General features: G+C 38.1%; 1 protein-coding gene across 1 annotated transcript in view; it reads right to left on the reverse strand.

Annotated features, from left to right (window-relative positions):
* The window catches only part of HELZ (helicase with zinc finger), a 67,241-nt gene extending 45,845 nt beyond the window's left edge, over positions 1 to 21,396 (reverse strand). Inside the window, exons 1-10 of the mRNA XM_010131386.1 lie at positions 21,169 to 21,396; positions 19,386 to 19,422; positions 15,845 to 15,969; positions 13,649 to 13,705; positions 12,744 to 12,792; positions 12,244 to 12,319; positions 9,075 to 9,273; positions 7,892 to 7,999; positions 7,275 to 7,572; positions 3,849 to 4,116 (exon numbers count right to left, since the gene is read on the reverse strand). Of these exons, the coding sequence (XP_010129688.1) occupies positions 3,849 to 4,116; positions 7,275 to 7,572; positions 7,892 to 7,999; positions 9,075 to 9,273; positions 12,244 to 12,319; positions 12,744 to 12,792; positions 13,649 to 13,705; positions 15,845 to 15,969; positions 19,386 to 19,422; positions 21,169 to 21,378 (1,427 nt within the window). The 5' untranslated portion in view covers positions 21,379 to 21,396. The remainder of the gene's footprint in view (positions 1 to 3,848; positions 4,117 to 7,274; positions 7,573 to 7,891; positions 8,000 to 9,074; positions 9,274 to 12,243; positions 12,320 to 12,743; positions 12,793 to 13,648; positions 13,706 to 15,844; positions 15,970 to 19,385; positions 19,423 to 21,168) is intronic.
* Positions 21,397 to 21,628: the final 232 nt, after the last annotated feature.

The raw sequence follows: 21,628 nt of genomic DNA on the forward strand, positions 1-21,628 counted from the left end.
AGTAAGATTCCTATTTATTTCCTCTATCTCTTCCAGGCTGCACACCAAAGATGATAAACTACATCTTAAAAGGTAAAAGGTATTTTATGTATAATTCAGAGGGATCGATTAAAATGTCTCCAAAAATCAGAATGTAGACAGTAAAATGAGATAATTTTATTTGAAATGACAGAAAACAGCACAGGCTTAGCCATATAAACATCAGTCCACAGAAATCCTATTAGCAGCAAGTTCCTGCTGTAATCAGATATGTCACAAATTCACTCTTTGTGGTTACAATTTTCTAGAAGTCACGTGCATAAAACAGCATAGTGACTTGTTAGTACACTTTATTGCCCTCTCACCAACACACAGTAATCTCCTCCTAGAGCACGTGGTTTCTTTAAACAGATTGTACAACCTGAAAAGGTTGTACCTAAAAAGGTTGAACCTAAAAAGAACAAAAGGGGAAAAAGTCTGCCACACTATCAATAACCTATCCTGAGTTCTCATCAACAACTTTTTCCTAAATTTGCAACAAATTACAGGAAAAAAAAGTAAAAACCAAAAGGTTTTCACAAATGAAATAAAACTTCTTAGGAAAAAACCCCTCATTTTTTAATAATACTTTTAATATTCATAGTGGTTTTATTTGATCTGTTCTCACAATTTCTGTTTTAATCTAATGAACTGGTAATACATTGTTTAAGCCCTGTAACATCAATAATCACAAGCCTGTAACATTAAAACCTAACATTTTAGCTCACTTGGTAATTAAACATCTACCAAGCCAATCAAATATATCTTTTTCCATATCTGGCAAAAAGATAATCTTGCACCAAAACTGCAGCTTTGCCCCCTTGTGGTAATAGGTGCTTCTTTACCTAAGTCAGATCAGATTTCACACTCCTCCACTCTCAAAAAGCAAGAGACATTTTCTCACCAACCACGGATTTGTTCAGTTCCTGAGTAACCACAAAGGTTACTGCACAAGCCACAGTTAAACAGTCACTCAAAAGCAGGTACGTCAGGGAATGCGCTAGAATGAAATGTAACCCTTCCCATTTCCACTGTGCTAAAAACAACCCAAACCTCTATACAAGTGCTGCACTATTCCAAAGGAGCTATCGGCAGCTTAGCAACATCTGAACCAGCTCATCTCTCATTCAGATGCTTTAAAACATTTAGCATCGTGACCAAGAGCTCAGCATTATTACTAAGATACAATCACTTGCTGCTCTAAATTTATTTTGTTAAAACTTCCCTAAAGTTGAATCCCTACACTGCTGAATAAGTATCAGCTTGTTCTCAAGTTCGTATTTGTAAAAACATGCTGGAAAATGGTATTACTGCTGTTCTGAGACAAGGCACAAGTTACTGTCTTCATAAATGACTGAACGGAACCTGCTGTGCTAAAGGGTATCTAAAATTCAGAGATTATCAAGCGCTTTCCATTGAGTAAGCTGACACCTTCTGGCAAACTGCTGAACTACAACATCCTCTAAGATTCAAATTAATTTTCCATTAAAGCCAGTATTTTAAGTTTCCACAGCCTTGAGGATAAGTCAGCCCCGCTCTGTAATTCTAGTAGCTGATGGTGTGCACTGCATGGAAGGAGCTATGCCTCATCTCACACACTCTTTAATGGTCATACAAGGAAACACACAGTAAGTTCTAGCCACTTGAACAATTACATCCCATTCTTCTTTTGAATGTGCAAGAAAGAGGAGCTTTAAAAGCATGAACACATATATGTAGGGCAAAACTTTCCAAAACCAGACTAGCATCCAGATCAGAACATTGTTTTGCTTTTAATTCTATTTCTGATTGGAAATTAGATAGCAGTGGCTCCTTTATTCTAATCATTTTTACTCTATTTTGTGATGTACTCATGTGGAGTAATTTTTATAAATGTCTCTTCAAGTATTGGAATAAACATGAATTAAAAGTAAAGCTCTCTGAGATTATCCAGAATGAAATCCCTTATAACTGAGTTCAAGTGGCTTTTCAGAGACACTGCAACCTTCATCCAATACTCTTCAGTAGCTCCACTCAGGTGAACCCACATGAAGTCTGAAATAGTGTTTTCCAAGAAAGAGAGAAATCATCAAAATTCTTAAAAGCCAAGAGTTCACCCCAGTCTGAACCGCACACACTCACTTTACTCCAGTCTTGTCGTACAAGGCCATGTTGACAACTCTACTACTTTTACAATGTGCTCACACAAACCCATTAGAGAGCAGCCGCTCATCAACGTGTTCACTCATGGCACTGCTTCAGAGAGATTACATCCCACTTGCATTTGGATTTCCGGGCCCTTTTCTAGGCCTGCAACCCTGACACCAGAGAATACCAAGTGTGTGATCTCAGCCTCAGAGGATCAGCACAGTGTGCTAGTTTGAGCCTTGCTGCAGTAAAGTGGGTCAGCTACAAGATCAAAACAGTATTTCTGTCATCAACACTATTAAAACAGAAGATTTCAAGTACATTATTAAAAATTACTTTTATTAATCTCCTAGACAGAAAAAGAAGAGGAATAGCTTATCGCTGCATCAAACTGTCCAAAGGGGAAGCATTACAGACAGGATACACCTACTCTCTCATTTCTACAGGCATGCTGCACTTTGGCTTCCTATGATGCATGAGAGTGTAATGCTCAACATGGAAATTCACTCAGTAATAATATTGTTTACTTTGATACCATATTTCAATCTTTACTTTAAAGCCACTTCTGTTTTTAAAAAAACCTTAGAAAAGTCAACCTGATAATAAGTATGTATGACGGAGAACATTTTGTATGCTGAAAACAATGTTCAAGCATGATTCCTCTGTACGTTGGATTCCAGCTCCAGATCAAAGCAGAGCAGCGATGAAAGAAGAAGAACAGCTCAAATACACTGCCCTTCATCTGATACAAAGAAAAGAAATGTGAACCATTTACCTGCTTTAAAAGTGTTAGAAATACAACTACTCGTAGTATTTTCTTCCTAAATTCTAGAGGGGCGAGTCAGCGGAACCTCTGTAGCTCCAGGAGTGGTTCATCTTCAAATGACATTTCTGATTTGGAAGTTCAGTAATTGATAGAACTGAATATGCTACCAAACTAGGTTAAAGGGAAGTTCCACCTTCTTGACTTTCCATACTGAGCAGCACAACACTTAAAAACTCTTCCGTACCACATGAGCGCAGGCAAAAATTTTAACCTCAAACTACAGAAAAAAGGCCCCGTGAGTCTATACAGGGGAAGCTCCTATCTTTGTCCCAACTCTGTGGCTGTTCATGCAGCTAATCCAGACAGGAAATATGTACATAATATCTAAGGATAGAACAACGTATATTACATGCCTTTTATTAGGAACTTTTATTCCAAAGCTGGGTTTCAGTCTATTTAGAGAATTAATATAATAAAGTCAGCTGCCACATCATCATAAGATCAGAGTTTCATCCACCCACAATTCAACCTTTTGTACAAAGATTTCATGTATCACTTACTTTCACCAAGGAACAGAAATATGCCTCCCATTATTAATGTATTTTTGTACAGACAGCCAAAAAATTACAAACAGAAATAATTATCCAGGCATTAACAAAACATTGCACAGTAGCTGCTTAGTGCTTCCAAGTGTAAACACAGACTGATACAAACTATTTGTTTTAAACGAGTTATCAGTAAATTTCATTTGTCAAGTGCTAGTGACCTTCATTAAAAGTTACTATTTCCAGACTCGTATTCAAACCCATTTCCAATAAACAGGAAGACTTAGTATCTTAAACACGCATGCAGGTTTAATGAAAAAAAGCTGCCATCCTCATTTCCTACAGGATGGCAAGAAATATCTACAAAGGATTTTTATGAAGGTATCACTTACTTGCTAACTTCCTTATACTGTGCTATTTCCTCAATATATAGGAGGTCATGTAGCCGTGACTGATAGTTGGTCTTGGTCAATGATTTGTCCAGGACAGATTGTGTAAAGAGCTGGTCAGCAGACAGGGGGATTTGGTATCTGGTAAGAAGGCTCTTCTCCAATTCAGTAGTTTCATTAGGCTCAAATTCTACAATAGTCTTAGAAGTAGAATCCCAGCGCTTAGCTGTGGTTAGTAGCTGTTGCCGTGCATGCATCAGGTATTCAAGATCTGCATGTAGATACGTAATAGGGAAAGGAAATAAGTTCAAACTTTGTATGTGTTTGGTTTTAAAACAAACAAAAAAACCCCCCACACGCTACTAAAAATAGCGAGATCATGAACTAAATGTAGGTAAGAGCTGCCTACAGCAGCTTTAGTAAGTTCATTGCTAGTACTTACCATTCCTACTTTTCAGATGTACAGAGAGCAAGCAGGCTCTCACACAGTACCAGAAAATTATATATTCCATAGCTAGCAAATAGAATTAACACAGACAAACAAGGGCTTTTATTTTAAGAATCACAAACAGCTTTGAAGGACTTGGCATGTCACTATGCTTTCAAAGCCAAACTGCAACATCAGCTCATTTAAAAATATAAAGTAGAGAAGAACCTAACATTATATACTATAAAATTCAGAAGGTAGTAAAGACAAGTTGTTAAACTAGCTGATAAGAAATCATTAAATTTGCAACGCTGTGAAAGCCTTTAAAAAAATTCTGCAGTATCACAGTGCACGTTGAGAGTTGCATTATATAGCTAAAAGCAGTTTGCCAGGCAAAACTTTGGAAACGTAACCTAAACTGATATAAAGTTAGAAAATTAAAAGGAAATCAATTTTTTCAGTCCCTAGTTTCAGGGACCGCATAGCTTAAATGAAAAGCAGAAGATCAAGCGCTGTCCACCCGAAATATATCCTTTAACAGAACAAAAACACTATGACAACAACTATGCATCAGTTAACAGAATTGCAGATAAATTGCAGAGCTGGAAATACTTGGCATTTATAGTGAAGCTACTCTATCTTCATGTATTATCTCTGAGTAAGATTTAAGATAGGTATCCAGGATATCACACCAACGCTGGAAAATGTGCAAAAAAGACATTTTCAAATTCAAATTAAATACTTTACATCATCTTGACTGTCTTTGTTCTAAATAGAAGAAAAACAGCTTTTTAGCAAAAAGAAATCTCAGTTCAGCTTGACTATGACTACAGGAATGCAGCTTATCTTACTCGCTAATCTTGTGTGTTCACTGAGAAGCCACATTTAAATATCTACCTCCAGCCTGTCCCATACTAGTAGCCACAGTTGTATTGCAAGAACAAGTCCATGTTTGTGTGGTTTCTATGTCTGAAGTCATCTCACCATAAATGAAGCTTTCTCCGGTACTAACCATACTTCAGATCACAAAAGCTCAGTAATTATTCTGGGACTGAGTCCTCGTTTACTAGAAAGGCAGCCATTTAATTCCCAGCACCCGAGAGGCTTCCACTGGAAGCCCGACATAAACAGTTCTTGGCACAGACTGCACATGTGGTGACCCTTTCTCAAAGAACATTTTGTACGTTCTCAGTGCACAGAAAACTTCTCTTAGTTCCCTTTTCTCCATGGCAAATAAAGATTTCAAAATGCATAGTGGAGGCTCCTCCATTAAGAAATTTTAATGTTGACCTTTCTTTCCGGTCCAGATATCTAGACAGGGCCCCGAATTACACGCAAATGTAGAGACCCCAGGCATTGTGTTTGAAAAACACTTCCATGAGTCCCAATACACCAAAAGTAAAAGAAACAATGGAATTGGACACAAAAACACCAGTTACCCTTGTCACTGGCCTGTCTACACACTTTAGATTACCTGAGCAAAAAGGCAGGATATTGCACTTGCATTCACCTGGAAGGCACCTAGCACGCTCTGCTTTTGAAATAAATATTAGTAACGACCTGCTTGGAGACTTCAGCGTCCTCTGCACACAGACAAGTGAGACGTGAAAAGGAAGTTTCAGTAACTAATGCTAGAGAGTGCTATCTCAACTGCATCCATCACGTGGACTTCAACCAGCTACCACCTGCACCACTCGGTTAGTAGTTAGTTTAAGCCAACCAAGGACCCAGACCATAGACTGGTTTGACAGTAATTCCAACTTTGCAAGTTATGGCTTGGTTCCCTTGATCTTAAACAGGTTTACAATAAAAGGACCCTGTTTTCCACAAACTCAGTGTCTGGGGAAACCTGTCAGCTGTGACTACCCACACTGCTACATGGAGATCACACGAGAGCTCCTGAAAATACCTGCTCCTACCGCCTGTTTCTACACATAGTTTCTCATCTGCAATGCAATATTCTCTGCTCCAAGAACCATTACAACTTGCACAGTCTTCCTGCTCTCGGTTGCAAGCACGTGGGTCAGCTGGAAAGATCAATTCATGATCTTTAGTATTTGCTCTTTAGGGTTGCTTCTTGTTAATGTTGCAAAATAATGGCCAGGCATTGAAGACTGCTGGTTTCTGTTTCACCTTTTTCCCTTCTTTTTCTTCTTTCTGCTTACACCCCAGTGCTACAATTACGTTTTGTTGGTCTTTGCATCTCTCAAATTTTATTTATTTATTATCAAATTCATTTAAAAAATTACCATACTCTATCCCACCCCCTTACTTGCTACCAAGTGACACAGTGACCTATATTTAGCTCTCTTAATCTTCTAACCGTAAATCAAAGAGCTTCCTTCTTTTCTGTACCTCTTCTGTACCTTCTTTTTCAGTTTGCTGACATCTTTCTGGTAACAGACTTGTTTCAGGTTCGAACTGAGGCACAGATCAGTTCCATAAACAGAATAAACCTTACAGTAATGTAGGTTTTTGTTTGTTTGTTTTTTTACTTGAACACACACAAGGATATAGTTACACATTCTTCACATTTTCAGAATTCATGTCAACAGCCATTCACTGAGCTACAAACCTATACTTCGCCTCTTGCCTTTGACAACCCTGGTCAGATACATGCACAGAAACACTTAAACTCTCAACTGACCTTTTTCTACATGTTTAGTGTTTTCAATGCAAGAATGACTATAAAAACATAAACATGCTTTAACTTCCAGTGCTGCTTTCAGACACACGCCAGACTAGAAACTCTCAGCGTTCTGGCAAGATTTAGGAGCCAGATCCCAACACAGAGTTAATAATCATACTCCAGTTATCTGCCTTATTTACACCCTCTGAAGTTTTTGTCCACTGTTTATATTCGTATATATGATAAACATAACATAGAGTGAAAGACATTCGTTAGCTGTTAAGAGAGGTGCTGGTCTGCCCAGAAACGTGAAAAGGAAAGAGATGGCATGAAAGACTTCCACTAATTCCAAAAGAATTTTTAAATACATTACCTTCAGTTGAAGCAGCATCAATCATAACTCGTTGCATGAGGACTGGTTCTAATCCAAAGTCAAACACCACAGTTTGGCGAAAAGTTCCAAAGATTTCTGTGTTAAAGGCTATACTGACTTTGTATATATAATGATCTATTCCGTTCTGAACCATCTTCCCTCCTATCCATTCCTGACAGTTTTCTGGAACTTCTTGTGATACCTGGGTAGTGCTGTCTCCAGCAGATATTGCAACGATACTAAAATGTGGACGATGGGCATCGTAAAGCAATGCCACGCGATACAGCATTCTTGCAGGCTATAAAAAAAAATGCAAAGGTTGAATTGACAGTATGTTGGAAAACTGAAATTATTTCAGGAATATTTTAATTTGCAATCAGATACTGAAAGCCTGTAAGAACTCTCAACTTCCCAGAGCAGGTACAAGTCCTGCCTGCTTTCCAGAAATCTGGGCAGTCAACACATAATCACCAAGCTGCTGGGAAGAGAGAGAAGGGATGGTGCTAAGAAGTTTCTCTTGTGATTAAGATTTCAATTGCATAATTCCTTTTGAACCAAAGGTTATGGGCTGCATTCTAGATATTACTGACTGACTCTCAGAAGATAAGTAGTCCTACCTTACAAGTGAGAGCAAATGTCCATGTCTGATGAGACTTCTTGGTGGTGACAGTTACCGATAGCTCAGGATTATGTTCTACTCTCACTCCTTCTACACATTCACTAAGCTAGATTAAAAGAAAAATAACACAACGTTAAACTTTTACAGGCAGTAGCAAAAAAAAAAAAAACATTCAGGAAAAGGTATGTTCTCTAACAGAAAGTGGAAAGAAGAGTTTCCTAAATTGTGCAGGATTGACGGAAGTCCTGCGTAGGATTTAACGAAAATCTGTGCTAATTCAGAGAGACAGGCAAGCCACATCTACTAGGAGATACTGTGTAAGTGAACAATATAATCGTTTAAGCACAACTACCCACAGGACTCGCTTTTCAAAAACCAACTGAATTGTAAATGTTTAAAGCAGAACAGGATTTCATTTGGCAAGAAGGATGTGATACAATGAGCCCAAAGACTGCATTTCCAGAAGACCCCAGATCTCACTGATGTCAGTGAGACCACTAGAGGCATCAGGTAACTACAATCAGGCTTTCTGCTCATTAATGCGTTTCGCAGAAAGTCCACTCTTCCCAGTGTTTAATCAACAATAGATGGACTGAAAACTCCTTAGGGTCAGTGCTAAGCAGAGCTGGTCAAATGCTGCAAAAACATTCTTTGGAATTCCAAACAGCTGCTAAGTTTGATCATATCCATACCCCACACTCCTTGGTATTCAAACTTTTTTGAACATCTGGGGGACTGGATGTTCTTCACACAGTGCCTGCAGCTGCAGGCAAGGGAAAGGAGCCATGCACAAACAAGAGTACTCTCCACTAAGTCATGAAAGCTTCACCATTTATTGTTCTCCAGTTTAAACAGCTCTGCCATCTAGTCAAGGAACAGGAACAATACCATGAGACTTGGCTGACCCATCCTGCACTGCAAACAGTAAATACTCAAAATGAACAAGCTGCGATTAACCCACACGCTGTAATACACAAAACTCTACTGAATTCCTGGAAAGAATGAGTACGTTTGCAGAAATCAGCCTAAGTCTCTGGTACCTTTGCAAGACGACACAGGGCAGGATGGAAAGGGGAGCAAATTCGTTGGACAGTCGACCAGCTCTGATAGTAAGGGCCAAAAATAGGCTCATCTGTTAGTTTTAAATACAAGCACGCAGGGAAGTAGTATATTTTCCTTACCACTTTCTCAGGAGATAATGAATTCATCCATTTCTCAATCAAGGTTTCCATATAACTGCCCGAACATTGTTTGTTTTCCTTCTGCTGTTTTAATCTGATCAAGCGGGAAGCATATCGTTTTTGCCATTCTGTTAGCTCTTCCTGGGAATGTGCTGAAGTACACTGTGCACCGTACCTGCAGATCCCTTGCTCTAAAAATCTACATAAAATAGGAAAAATGATTATGCCTTGAACTTTTCAGTCTCCAATTAAAAAAATACATCTATCAAAATTTTACTTTAAAAGCAGAAGGATATTCTTTAAGTTTATCTCACAGAACTAAAGGCACTTTAGTCCATGTGAACTAATTTCGAAATATACACACGAATGCGGCTTTTTTTAATAAAAGGCAGCAGCCTCTCTCATGGCAAAATCTAGAAAAGTATGTTTCTTTGAAACGCAGGGAGACAGAAGTCTTCTTAAGAAATTGCCGGCTTCAAAGAAGAAAGAACCAAGTGTTTGCACAGCAATTAACACAATGAGATCACAGACCATCCCTGAAATGACTAGGCACTGTATTAATATAAATAAAACACTGTGAATCGGGACAAAGGGAAGATATAGCATAATTTCCCCTAATAGTTACATTATTAGCTGATAAATACTCATTCAATGGTTTTTCTTGGAGCAACAGTGACATCACATGGTCCTTTCTACTAAATACACCTACACAGAAATCATCTGTCAGGGAGGAGGTTTAATTCTCTTCTTTGTAAAGGGTGTATCAGTCTAAAAGGAGCTATTTTTGCAGAGGCTAAGGATTTGATAAAGCAGTACATTTCACATTTAATGGCATGTGCTGATGCATCAAAATTAATGCTATTCCAAACGCCTGTACACAGTTTAAGCATTCTAGTTCTCAGAATTTTCTGCAAGTCTGGGCAAACGCCTGTACAACTTGGGAACTATTTTTAATTAAACTTCGTATTAAAATTGTATAACACAAGGATGTAGCTGCACCTTCATCATTCTTAAAAAGTGAAACACTTCAAAAATAAATGACAAAATGAAGAATAAAATGGCGGGGGGGGCCGAGGAGGGGGACGTAAGTTCTGAAGGTGCTAAGAAAGTATTGGATATACAGACTAAACATCAGGCCAGGAGGCTGCTTTGTTTGTTTGGCATGAGAAGACTATAAAGAGTTAATGTTAGCATCACTTTTATTACCAATAAAGCCACACAGGCTGATCTCTGCCAAATATATTTGAATTTCATGTGGATATCTACATATATACTCATATGAAAAATCTCTTCCTACATTGCTGAGCTACTACAAAACAGAAAGGATGCACCAAGACTAAATTAATACAAATCAGGACCTCACGTCATTGATGAAGATAGCAGGAGGGGATCAGTGACTGAATGATCTTTCCAAAGTAAACACGCTATGGAATATAACATTAATTAGAATGTGAACTTTGAGCGATGTGACAAAAACAAGTAACACCTGACTACAACAGGAAAACCCTGCAGCACAAGTACCTGGATACCCAGGCCACACTTCTATAATATGATTTAGTATAAACTTTTCTTAATGGAAAATTGTAAGTATTTAATGGTTTGGTGCCCAAAGTGTAAATAAAATAAGTATGATATATATCACTATGTTACTAAATGCATTCTCAAGCTATGGTCCTTAATATATTTTAAATTAAAATATTTTTCTCAGCAGTGAAATACGGTATTTTTATTGCAAGTTCTCCCATTCACCATTGCATTAGAATGCTAAAGTGCAGTTATGGTTTTCATGGCCCAAAGTAAATGCAGAGCAAGCATAAAAAATTCTTGACCTGTTCTTATTAGCTTTACAGCAGATTTAAAATCAAGCGGTTTCCCTTTTCATTATTTAATAGGAAAGCATGTTACTTTAAAATGCATCTCCGTTATGCATGTTTTCCAAGTTCTCATTGTTCATACTTTTAACAGATACTTTTATCCTCATTTTTAGTTTCTTATTTAATACCTCCCGCAATTCCATGGCTTCATTATCTAGAATAAATATGCTGTACTCCTACTGCTTTATGGCACACAGGGGAACAATAAACCACAGCTTCAAAAATTCATATTCAATACCTGCAACTGCCTCCTCATAAGGAACTAAAATCTTTAGTCCGTGTCAAAATGATAGTGTTTGTATGATTTGCTGAGTAAGGCACATCCTTCTCACTGCACAGGTTAACAGTGCACGTAAAGCTCATTAGTGTTAGTAGAAAAATGTTTGAAAGCAATGGCTGGAAACATGGTTTAGATGTTACTCAAAAGAAAATCATCATGATTGTAAAACTGTAAATATCTGCTTTTTAAAAATTGTTGAATATGCAAGAGATATGTTCAAAGTCAATGAGAGTTGCCAAGATTTAGCATCTTTAGAAAATCATACCAAAAGTAGCCCAAATTAAGCAATTCCGTCATCATTTAAAAAGCAGGTCAGATTCCTGCTCAACTTTTTAAAATCATTTATTTGCATCAGTTACATATATGGCAGAATCAAGGGTGGTTCCTCCCCACAGGTATTACTGCAGTTTTACATACGTAATGATGATTAACACCACAAACTACCAGCAATGTTGACTAGACAACTGAAAAAGACAAGGAGGAGAAACTCCAGCACAAGCCACTGGAGTTCACCAAGGCAATTCACCTCTGTGTACACCAGCTTCCACAGAGGGGAAGTAATGAGATCCGGAGGGAAATTCTACAAACATATTTTTTTATGCAAAGACAAAGCCCATCTATCATCAAAGCCCGTTTCTCTGAAGGCGTGCACCCCATTTGCTGTCAAAGCACGCGTTGCTGTGCCTCAGTTTGCTAACGCTGCTGTCTGTGGGAATTTGTCACATCCCTGCAATTACACAAATTAGAAAAGGTAGGGGGAAAAGACACATGCTGACCTGTCACTAGAAAAATGGTCCTCAAACCATTCTCATGTGAAAATGGAGGTAGTGATTCCGGTTTATAAACTGAAGTGCTTCTGGATAAACTGGCCCTTCCAAAAACCTGTGAACAAATCAACTCCTGTTCTAACAAGTACCTTCATTCTCCTGACCTCCTAACCATTCTGTCAGCAGCTGAATAAAAGAGGGCACGTTACGATCCCTTGGAGAACGTTGATATAAAGCAGTGACTTTACCTTTTACATAGTGTATATTCTTCACTGCTTGTGACTCCCCTGGGTGGAGGGCGGAACTGCCAGCCATCCTGGGACCCTGCAGAGAAGTCAAACCGAAGGTTACGTTTCTAATTGCCCAGTCTTTCTGAGTGGGATAGCAAACGTGCAGGGAACTGTATCTCTAAACATCAGCCCAAAGTGCATTTGTACACCAGAAAAATTATCCACCAAAAATTAATTCTCATTCTCTAACAAATTCAGTCAGAACAAAGGTCCAAATGTCATGACGGCAAGTTTCAAACAATTTGCAGAATGCAGCAGACCAATAAATAGACCAATAAATAGAAACTTCTGCCTCCGAATTCAATTACTGATGAGATAGTTCCACCTCAATCCCCAGGGCTCATCAGAACAGTCAAGCTCCTTTTTTTGCTTTTTGACTACTCTGCAGTGCTGAGCATTCAGTAGAATCCAAGTCTTCTCACCACAAAACGAAGTAGCTTTAGAATTCAGTTACATACCTTCTTCTAAATCTTCTACATGATATCCTGATGGTACTTTACCAGCTGCCTATAATCATATAAAAATACCCACAGTTACAGAGGAACACAAAACAATTTCATCAACAAGAACTGCTCTGGCTGCTTTGCTGTCAAAATGTGTTTTAGAACAATACAAAAGAACCAATACAAAAATATTAACAAGACATCTGAAATCACTTCCAGTCACAAACACGAATTTCATATTAACCTAACAACTGGACTGCAGTCATTGATAAAAGGACTTCTGACAGGAACGCTGAGTCCACTCATTGGCAGAAGAAAATTTTAGAGATTTTTACACAACCAAATTTGACCCTGTGATCGTTTTAACGTAGACTGCAGTAAAGTCTTTAAAAGGAAAAAGGTCTAAACTGTAATGAGGTGTCTTTCAGCTTTGAATCTACATTAAAAATAAAGCCCAAACAAAGCATAAGAAAAAAACTCCAAGCAAACAAAAAAACCCTGATAATTTAACCAATAGACATGACAGGTTAACCTCTAACACAGAAAAAGGTGACTAAGAGGGCATTTACAGGTGTCAACCAATTTCTTAAGTCATGTTTATTACTTCAGAATCATTTCCGAGAGAGAAAAATACAATAAATAAGTAATACAGCCCTAAATGCTTAGAATTCTTTCTACTTGCTACTTCAAAGAAGTCAACAATCCACCAGCATCCTTCTCTATTGTCTCACATGTCACGCAAGACTGTGATGAAAGGCTCCTGAAGAGGTACATGGTAAAGACCAACAGACCAGTGGAAACAATAATGTTTGAACTGGTATGTTCCTAGTGAGCACAGATCTCCCGGGACACAGGAAAACAAGCATTTCAGCTGTTTCAGGTACTGCTCATTATTTTCCCAATAAGATGCTCATTATTACCTCTGTTTCAGCAAGAAGTGTTTTCAGTCGTGTCAGATCTTTAGTTACCATCCCGTTCTGGGGGGAGAAAGAATATCGACACATCAAACACATAAACCTTCACAGGCATTAAACCACAGCAACTAAGTTCAACCCCCCCACCCCCGCACACCCCCCCGCTAACCACTAAGGAGAAGGGCAAGAAGGAAAAATGAGTTTGACTTACAACGCACAATTTTAAATGACATACTACATAACGCTGAGGACACATTATGATGAAAAAGGGCTTTCTGCACTGGCCAAAACCAGCACTAGACTCACAACAAGTATCGATACAGGACAGGGCAGGAGAGCAGAATATGTAGAACAGCTTGGGGTCAAAAAATTTCTTATTAACCACAACTCAGAAAAATATTAATAGCTACAATACTTATTCATTGCTCTCCTCTACACACACAGCAGCCATGAAGCCAGTAGAGCTCAACTGGCAAGGACTCAGTTCTGTGATCGGTTTGGCTGCTGGGTGACCTTGGACAAGTCCCTTCACCCCTCCATGTCTCAGTTTCCTGTCTGCAAAATGGGGACAGTGACACTGACTGTCTCCACAGAGCACTTGGTAAGCGACTGATGAGAAGCACTATTGGTGAGCCATATGCTATGGTTACTGAAACACTTCAGCTCAATTAACATAATGAACTTCCACTGCTGTTGCAATCTTTTCTTCTTAAGGATCTGCTTTACAGATTCCTATTTTCTACAGATTCATAACTCTTTCTGCTCTGATGTAGACTTTTGAGTTTTCAGTAAAAAGTGAAGATTAGCCATGTAACTAACTGCATATTCAAGTACATCTTAAGTAAAAATCTTTCAAAATTGAATTATCTGAAATATATATCAAAGTGTAACAATTTCAGACTCATGTAAGTCAAAAACATTAACTAAGGAACACCGACCTGTGGTTCTCATTTCAATAATCTCTTGCAGGAATCTAATTAAGTGCTACTACATTTGTCAGACTTCCCCACACTTTGACTGTGCTATTGAGCAGCAGAAATTACTCTCTTTGCTGAAAACTTACACACTCAACAATTTTCTCACTTAGGCTTTCTTCAAAACAGTTTTTCACTTCTTCAGCAGAAGGCTGCAAATGGAACCTGTTGAGCTTTAATGGACTAGAGCATAAAAATGCTACCAAAAATCATTCTCTTAAGTCATCAGGGAGGAATCTGGATGGATTCCAGCTCTTCAGTAAAGTCATTCCAAAACTTCATTTCATTTCTTCTCTCATACAATGGCACAAGTCAGTAAATCAGTTGCTGATTTTAATATTCCTACTGAAAATAACAGTGTCTAACAACCTAAAGCTTGTAAAAACCTCTCAAGCTCTGCTTTGGGATGACACTCTGGATTGAGATACAAAGCTACCTTTCTTTGCAGAACAATAGTTCAAAACAAGAGGCCTGTACATTTCCCGCAATAAGGAGCTTTTGCCTGTTTTACTAATTTATCCTGAAGGCAAGTTTCCTTCGACCTCACCAGTAAATTTTCAATGAAAACTTTTTGTCATGTTTTCATTAGAAGACACCAGCTAAACAAAGAAAAAACCCTTTTCTTTATGTACCAACAGCCAATGGCCAGGGTAAAGGAAATTCAGGCTATGTACCAGACAGACAAACACAACTCCCTCTCTAGAAACAACCTGCTGATTACGTTAGGCACCAAGATACAGGAGACGTGATCCAACTTCAAGGTAATAGGCTCTCCTACAAGCATTTCTGACATCATGTTCATCACTGAGCAGAACTGCTCTTGTCTATGCTATGACCATGTTTCTGGATTTAGCATCACTAGCAGTTCATGATGATGAACTAAATTCCTAAATTCCTAAACTTGGCTAAAAGGTGTCAGGTGCAACTTAAAAAAGCAAGCAAAAGTTTGGGGTTTACATTATTCTAGTCAATCACACAAATAAGCAAATTATTTTGCATTCCCATAGGACCAACAACAAAAAAAACTTTTCAGATTTGTAACAATCCTGAAACACTGGTAATGCAACAACCTCGGTATCGCGATGGCATGCACGTGCCATATAGTTATCTTTGTCCGTGCAACCTGCCAGTTAAATGGATGTTCAGGAGTTTGTTATTAAACACATTTTTAACAAAGAAAATACAAAACTGCTTTTTAAATTGTACAGATAGCAGCAAACCCACTTACCAGTGATTCACCCATCAGTGATTTGGAAAGAACATTAGACACAATTTGCAGCTTCCCTTTAAGATGCATGCAGCAGAGTACTGCACGGAAAGATCCATCTCCCTTGGCCAGCCCCTCTCCCAGCACTGCAACACAAATCAGCAACTATTAGCTTCATCGCTCTATACATTTAAATAAACCATATACAGTTTTCCTTCACCTTTAATATGAAAATAAAGTTTGAAACTTGAGCTGAATCCATGGCTTTTTGTAAGACAAGTTTTGGATGTAAAGGAAGTATTACTTGCTCCTGTTTAATGTTAACTTGAACCTTGTCTCCCATCATCTAAGAAATGCAGTACATCAGGTCAAAAAACAGTTGTCATGTTTACATGCTAAAATAGACAAAAATTATATAAGGGAAAGTTCAAGTGTCTGGCACAGACAGAAAGGACCTCCTCTTCACTGAAAGGGAAAAAAAAAAAAAAGCAACCAAGAACCTCTCAGTAACACAAACATGCTCAGGAAGATCCATTCACGCTCACAAAAAGCATGCCGTGGTGTTTCCAAATATAGCTAACCTCCTCGTGGTCAATCCTGCTACTCTGAAAGGGCTTTTATTCACTTTATGCTGTAAAGTGCAGGATATAGGAATGATTGTTTGAGTCCAGAAATTTACAGGCTCCATGTAACAGAAAACTTTCCTAATGCTTTCTAGCACGGGATCAGATAACTAGCCAAGCAGACACTTCCACTGACACTTCCAATAGCGAAAGGATTTATTTCACGATATAGACATGCTTCAGACAAGCAGGAATAACACTTAATCATATATATTACCTGTCCAGAAAACAAAATGCCAGAGTGACTAAAAAGCTAGAAAGCTAAGCGTGTGAGTTGAAAAGGCGGATGAACAGTTGTTTAAAACAACGGAATTATAGTATATATTACTGTTACTGCAGGCAACATCAGCATCTGTGTTTCACTGCTACTCATGCAGATGGAAACAGCTCCCATTAGTGCTAACAGGAATTTTACATTCACCACAACTTCAGGATTACATTTGAGAATAATAAATCAAAACTCGTCACTCAACAGACATTCACATCGTTAACAGAAATTGCATGAAAGACTAACGAAAAAAATAGTCCCTCAAAGCATTTCCATAAAAACAACTAGACATCTCTCCAAAATGAAGCGGTAACTAAATCCTGTTTATAAAGTGCTTCAAAGATTAGTCTCAATTCACCACTCTGATGATACTGACCACATTTCCCAGAATAGAGCTTACTTCCCAAATCAGAAGCAGCAGTGCCAGAAATAGCTTTAACATGTCTGACAGTTTGCTATTTTAACCTCAAAGATTAGATGTCCAGTTATGATATTCCATATCATTAACTGCACAGTACCAGCAAGCTAAAACATACAGTTGCACATAAAATGTTACAACACATTAACCAGTATCTTTCGTTAAAGATTTGTGGAATAATTTAACAGATGGGAATTTCTCAGCCGTCCTGGTAACAGTGCAGGCAGCACACCAGACAGAACATACGTTTCTCCAGCTATTCCAAAAAGTACTTATCATTCAGGTTAAAATAAAGCACTGTCACAGGTATGCAACATGTCAAGTCTTGTAAAAAGGCAGCGCAAAAGCTTGAATAAAACTGTCTATTAAAAACCCAAGTATCACGTAGTCCATACTCAGGTTGTTCCTTCCCAACGATATTACAAACATAAAACCAAGACCTTTCAAGACCACAAATGCAGATACTTCAACCTGTCAGATGCTGGGCTACAACTGGTAACAGCACATAGGGAACCACAACCAAATAATTCTTTCTTTCATGTATACAAATTTGTGTATACAAATACATATACCTACATAATTTTTATATACATACAGAAATATGGCATTACTAAGTTGAAAAATATCCTCACTTTAAGATCTGGAAAAAATGCTTGCAGAACATTCCGGCATGAATTAGGTAAATGAACATTAAACTGGATGCCATTTCTTTGTTACTCATATACATTTGAAAGCTGTTTTCTCTACACTTTTACGCCCATCCAGTGAGAGAATCACAGAATCATCTGGTTGGAAGAGACCTTTAAGATCATTGAGTCCAACCATCCACCCTGCACTGCCAGGGTCTCTAAACGATGTCCCTCAGCACCACATCCCCATGGCTTTTAAACACTTCCAGGCAAGCAGACTCCACCACCTCCCTGGGCGGCTTGTTCCAATGCTTAATGACCCTCTGTGTAAAGAAATTTTTCCTGATATCCAACCTAAATTTCGTCTGACGCAACTTAAGGCCATCCTAAGAAAGAGTTAACATGACAGTTCCTTTGAGATACTGATAACTGACACATATGCCAAGAAAAAGTTTCAGAGATGAATGTCACTCATCTACCCCTATGACAAACCCACCAGATCTCATCAATGAGAACACTATTCATTAAACAGCATTCTCCCTCCTACCTCCTTGAACCATCATTCATCTTCCATATGTCTCTCTCTCGCTTTTACTTGCCATCATGAAAGACAACTGTGAGGTTAGTCAGAATATTATACCTTTGGCATATACCAACAGTTAGAAGCAGCAGTTTTGAACAAAAATGCAAGCTATTTTAAGAATGGTACTGATTAAGCGGTGTTCAAGCTTTTTAAATTTGTTAAACTTTAATTTTACACCTTTGGAAAGCAAATTTACTTTTCTTAGTTATGTTTCATGGACCTTAACAAGCAGGCTGCAGAGCTCCATAGATTCCCCAGACTGTGACTTGATTATCAGTGAAGACAAATGCATTTCAAAAAAAAAAAAACAAAGAAAAGCCCACACACACAAAACCAAAAAGGAATGATGTAAAGATTATCATTGCTAGCACAGGAATGTCAGCATAAAATTCAAGAGTAGTTAAGGAACTAAAAACTGAAAGGTGGGATCTACCCACCTTTTCTTTCCAATTCTATCTGATAAACGCTGTTCCATCGCTTACCAAGCTCAGCAAAGAGTTCCCAGTGAGTTTTCAACCACGTGCATTATACAGGAATAACAGATCAATAGCAAGGACGGATAATTCCTTCAGAAATACCCCAACTGAACAAGGCATTGAAACACGAAAGGCTCGATTTCTGGGTGACATATGCACATTTGAAAGCTTTAACAAATAGGAAGTCCCAAAATGCAAACCAAAATATCCAGCATGTCCCCAGGGAGGAAGACAGAACAAGCAGCTTTCTCTTCACAAGAACCCTAACACTACCAATTCATCCTGCGTTTGTATACCATCATCCTACGTTTGTGTCTACCAGCCAAAGAGCACTGCTGTGCTGAAGATGTGGATCTGAGGTCTGGTGCTTGAATATAACTTACAAATAATATCTCTCTCAGAAAAAAAAGGAGTAGAAAAAGTAGTATAAATAAGATACATAATTTTAACTAGGAAAACAAAAACATTGTTAGCAAACTAACAAATCTGGGCATCAGTTTTAAAAATTCAGACAACTGACTGCAATTGATAACACTATGTAATAAAAAAAAAGAAAGAAGCATACCATGCCTACAGTCTTCATCTGCTTGCCCATACTTTTTCTGAAAGGTAAAACATGAAAAGTTTAAAGATAGCATTATTCCAGTTAGCATAAACAACTACATGCTTGAATTACAAGTTTCTTAAAACTTTTTAGAATCCATTACCTCATTTTTTCCGGGTGGAACATGTAAAGAACATCACTCACATGTCAAACATCATGTTATTAATTCTTAGAATGCTGACTTTTTCTCAAATTCTCAGCAAATGAACATTTAAAAGAGCAACACAAATGGGCAAAGGTGCATGTTTTATACGTGTTTGTAGGTGCTCACAACACCTAGGAAAAATATAAAAACTTAACTTTCTTTTCTAGCCACTGTAATGTTTTGTTCTAAATTTGCACAAATGTGGTGCTGTTGAAATTCCTAACTCCATCTTATCAGTTGCGATTTTAAAAATTAATTTTAGTTAAACAAGAGGGAAAATTTTGGTGGTTTGTTTTTTTTTTTAACCTATAAGCCTTCAAGTATCTATATAACTGAAGTCTTTAACTGAAGTCTTTAATACAAAGGTTTCAATTACAGTATTTTTCCAAAGCCCTGAAGACTTCTTGCAATTAATTTCACTATGATGATCATCCAGATAGGTGCATCAAGGTCAGAAATGTATTAAATACTGCCAAGCACCTATCTGCATATTGGTCTATGGAAATAATTTTGAGAAGTCAAGTCTGTAGCGAAATGACTTCTCTTAAAAAAAAAAATAATCTGAGTTATTTCTGAATCTCTTCCCCTAAGAAGCCATAAGATAGGTCACACCTTAATTTCAGAAGTTCCCCAATTCTTGTTTTGCACACTGAATAATCCAATTCAGCTCTCTATCTAAAGAATGCTCAAAATCACATAGGCAAGATTTATCTTAATGCTGCCCAGCAACTTGGCCTTACAACTTGGACAAACTTTTTTCTACTTGGGATGAATCTGTTCGTACCCAATACGTGGGTGGACAAGGTCCCTGTAAACCTGTAATATGTCCTAAACAGAAAGGTAAGAAAAAAAGCAGATTCATTAAGCAGGTTGTAAGTTTATTCTTAAGCACTATAATGTCCTTTCCTTTAGGGAAAGGTCTCTGATGCTTTAAAGGAAGGCCACAAATTTGGCATTGGGATCCCCTATAGCTCAGGGTTATGCTGCTTGCCCTGCATTTACAAACCTTCAAAGACCCCAGTTTTTATATTTCCATTAAAAATCTGCCAAAACCTAAAGCTTCATATTCCACTAGATACGCTCTAGACTAGCAATGGAAAACTAGTACGCGATCAAGTATTAAAAGATTAATATTAGGCCTATGAAATGGAGCTAAATTAGGTATGAACAAGCTCCCTGAAAACTGGCATTTCTTAACTTTGTTTCTCTGAGTATTTAGATTTGTAACCTTAATTTCACACTCTTAAGATAAGGTAACTTAGCATGTAATTCAGCATAACTGTACAAACATAATACCCTAAAACCAGATACTTTGCATTCCTAGAGTTTGTTGGTTTGGGGTTATTTTAAGTATTTTTCTTCATTCTTTTAAAAACTGCAGTTCAGACCCAAACTACTTAGAAGTCCCAATCCTGAAAAATAAACAGATCAGGGAAAACTACAAGACAGAAGCCTCGTGTATTCTTAGCAAGAGGGATTCTGTGGCAAGTTAAACATGCCAATCACAGGAAAAGTCTGAATTTTATTTAAATCTTGACAGTACAAGATACTTGATTGTTCTTTCCAGTTCACTAGATACTGTTAAAGAGTCACACTCACAAGTTGTAAAAAGGAAGCAATTCTATACAGAAGCGTCTCGATTTTGATGCGGTCGATTTCTGCCTGGCATGCCTCCGGGAGGTGAGCTGGGGGGTACTGGCTGAGGGAAAGGAGAGCCTCTGTGCAATGCTTCACTGCCACTTCATAATCCTGCTGCTTAAGAGATTCACATGCTTGTTCACATGACTTCTCTGGTCTTCTGTCTGCCATGACTCAGGGACAGAAATCCTAGAGTGGGGGCAGAGGGGATGATAAAACGTTGGTTAGCTGTATAATGGCAGTGACAACTTGCCAACCAACTTCCATTCCCATCTCAAGGCGCTGTATCGCATCCCCTTTGGTTTATGCCATTCATGTCTCCTATCCCAAGCTTCCTCACTAACCTCTTCCCAGTCTTCTCCATCGCTCCCAGCTCTCTGTTTTGATTCTAATTCAAGGAGGTATTTAAGCCCATGACTAA

This window comes from Buceros rhinoceros, unplaced genomic scaffold, assembly GCF_000710305.1.
Source record: "Buceros rhinoceros silvestris isolate BGI_N320 unplaced genomic scaffold, ASM71030v1 scaffold352, whole genome shotgun sequence".
Classification (NCBI taxonomy): domain Eukaryota; kingdom Metazoa; phylum Chordata; class Aves; order Bucerotiformes; family Bucerotidae; genus Buceros; species Buceros rhinoceros.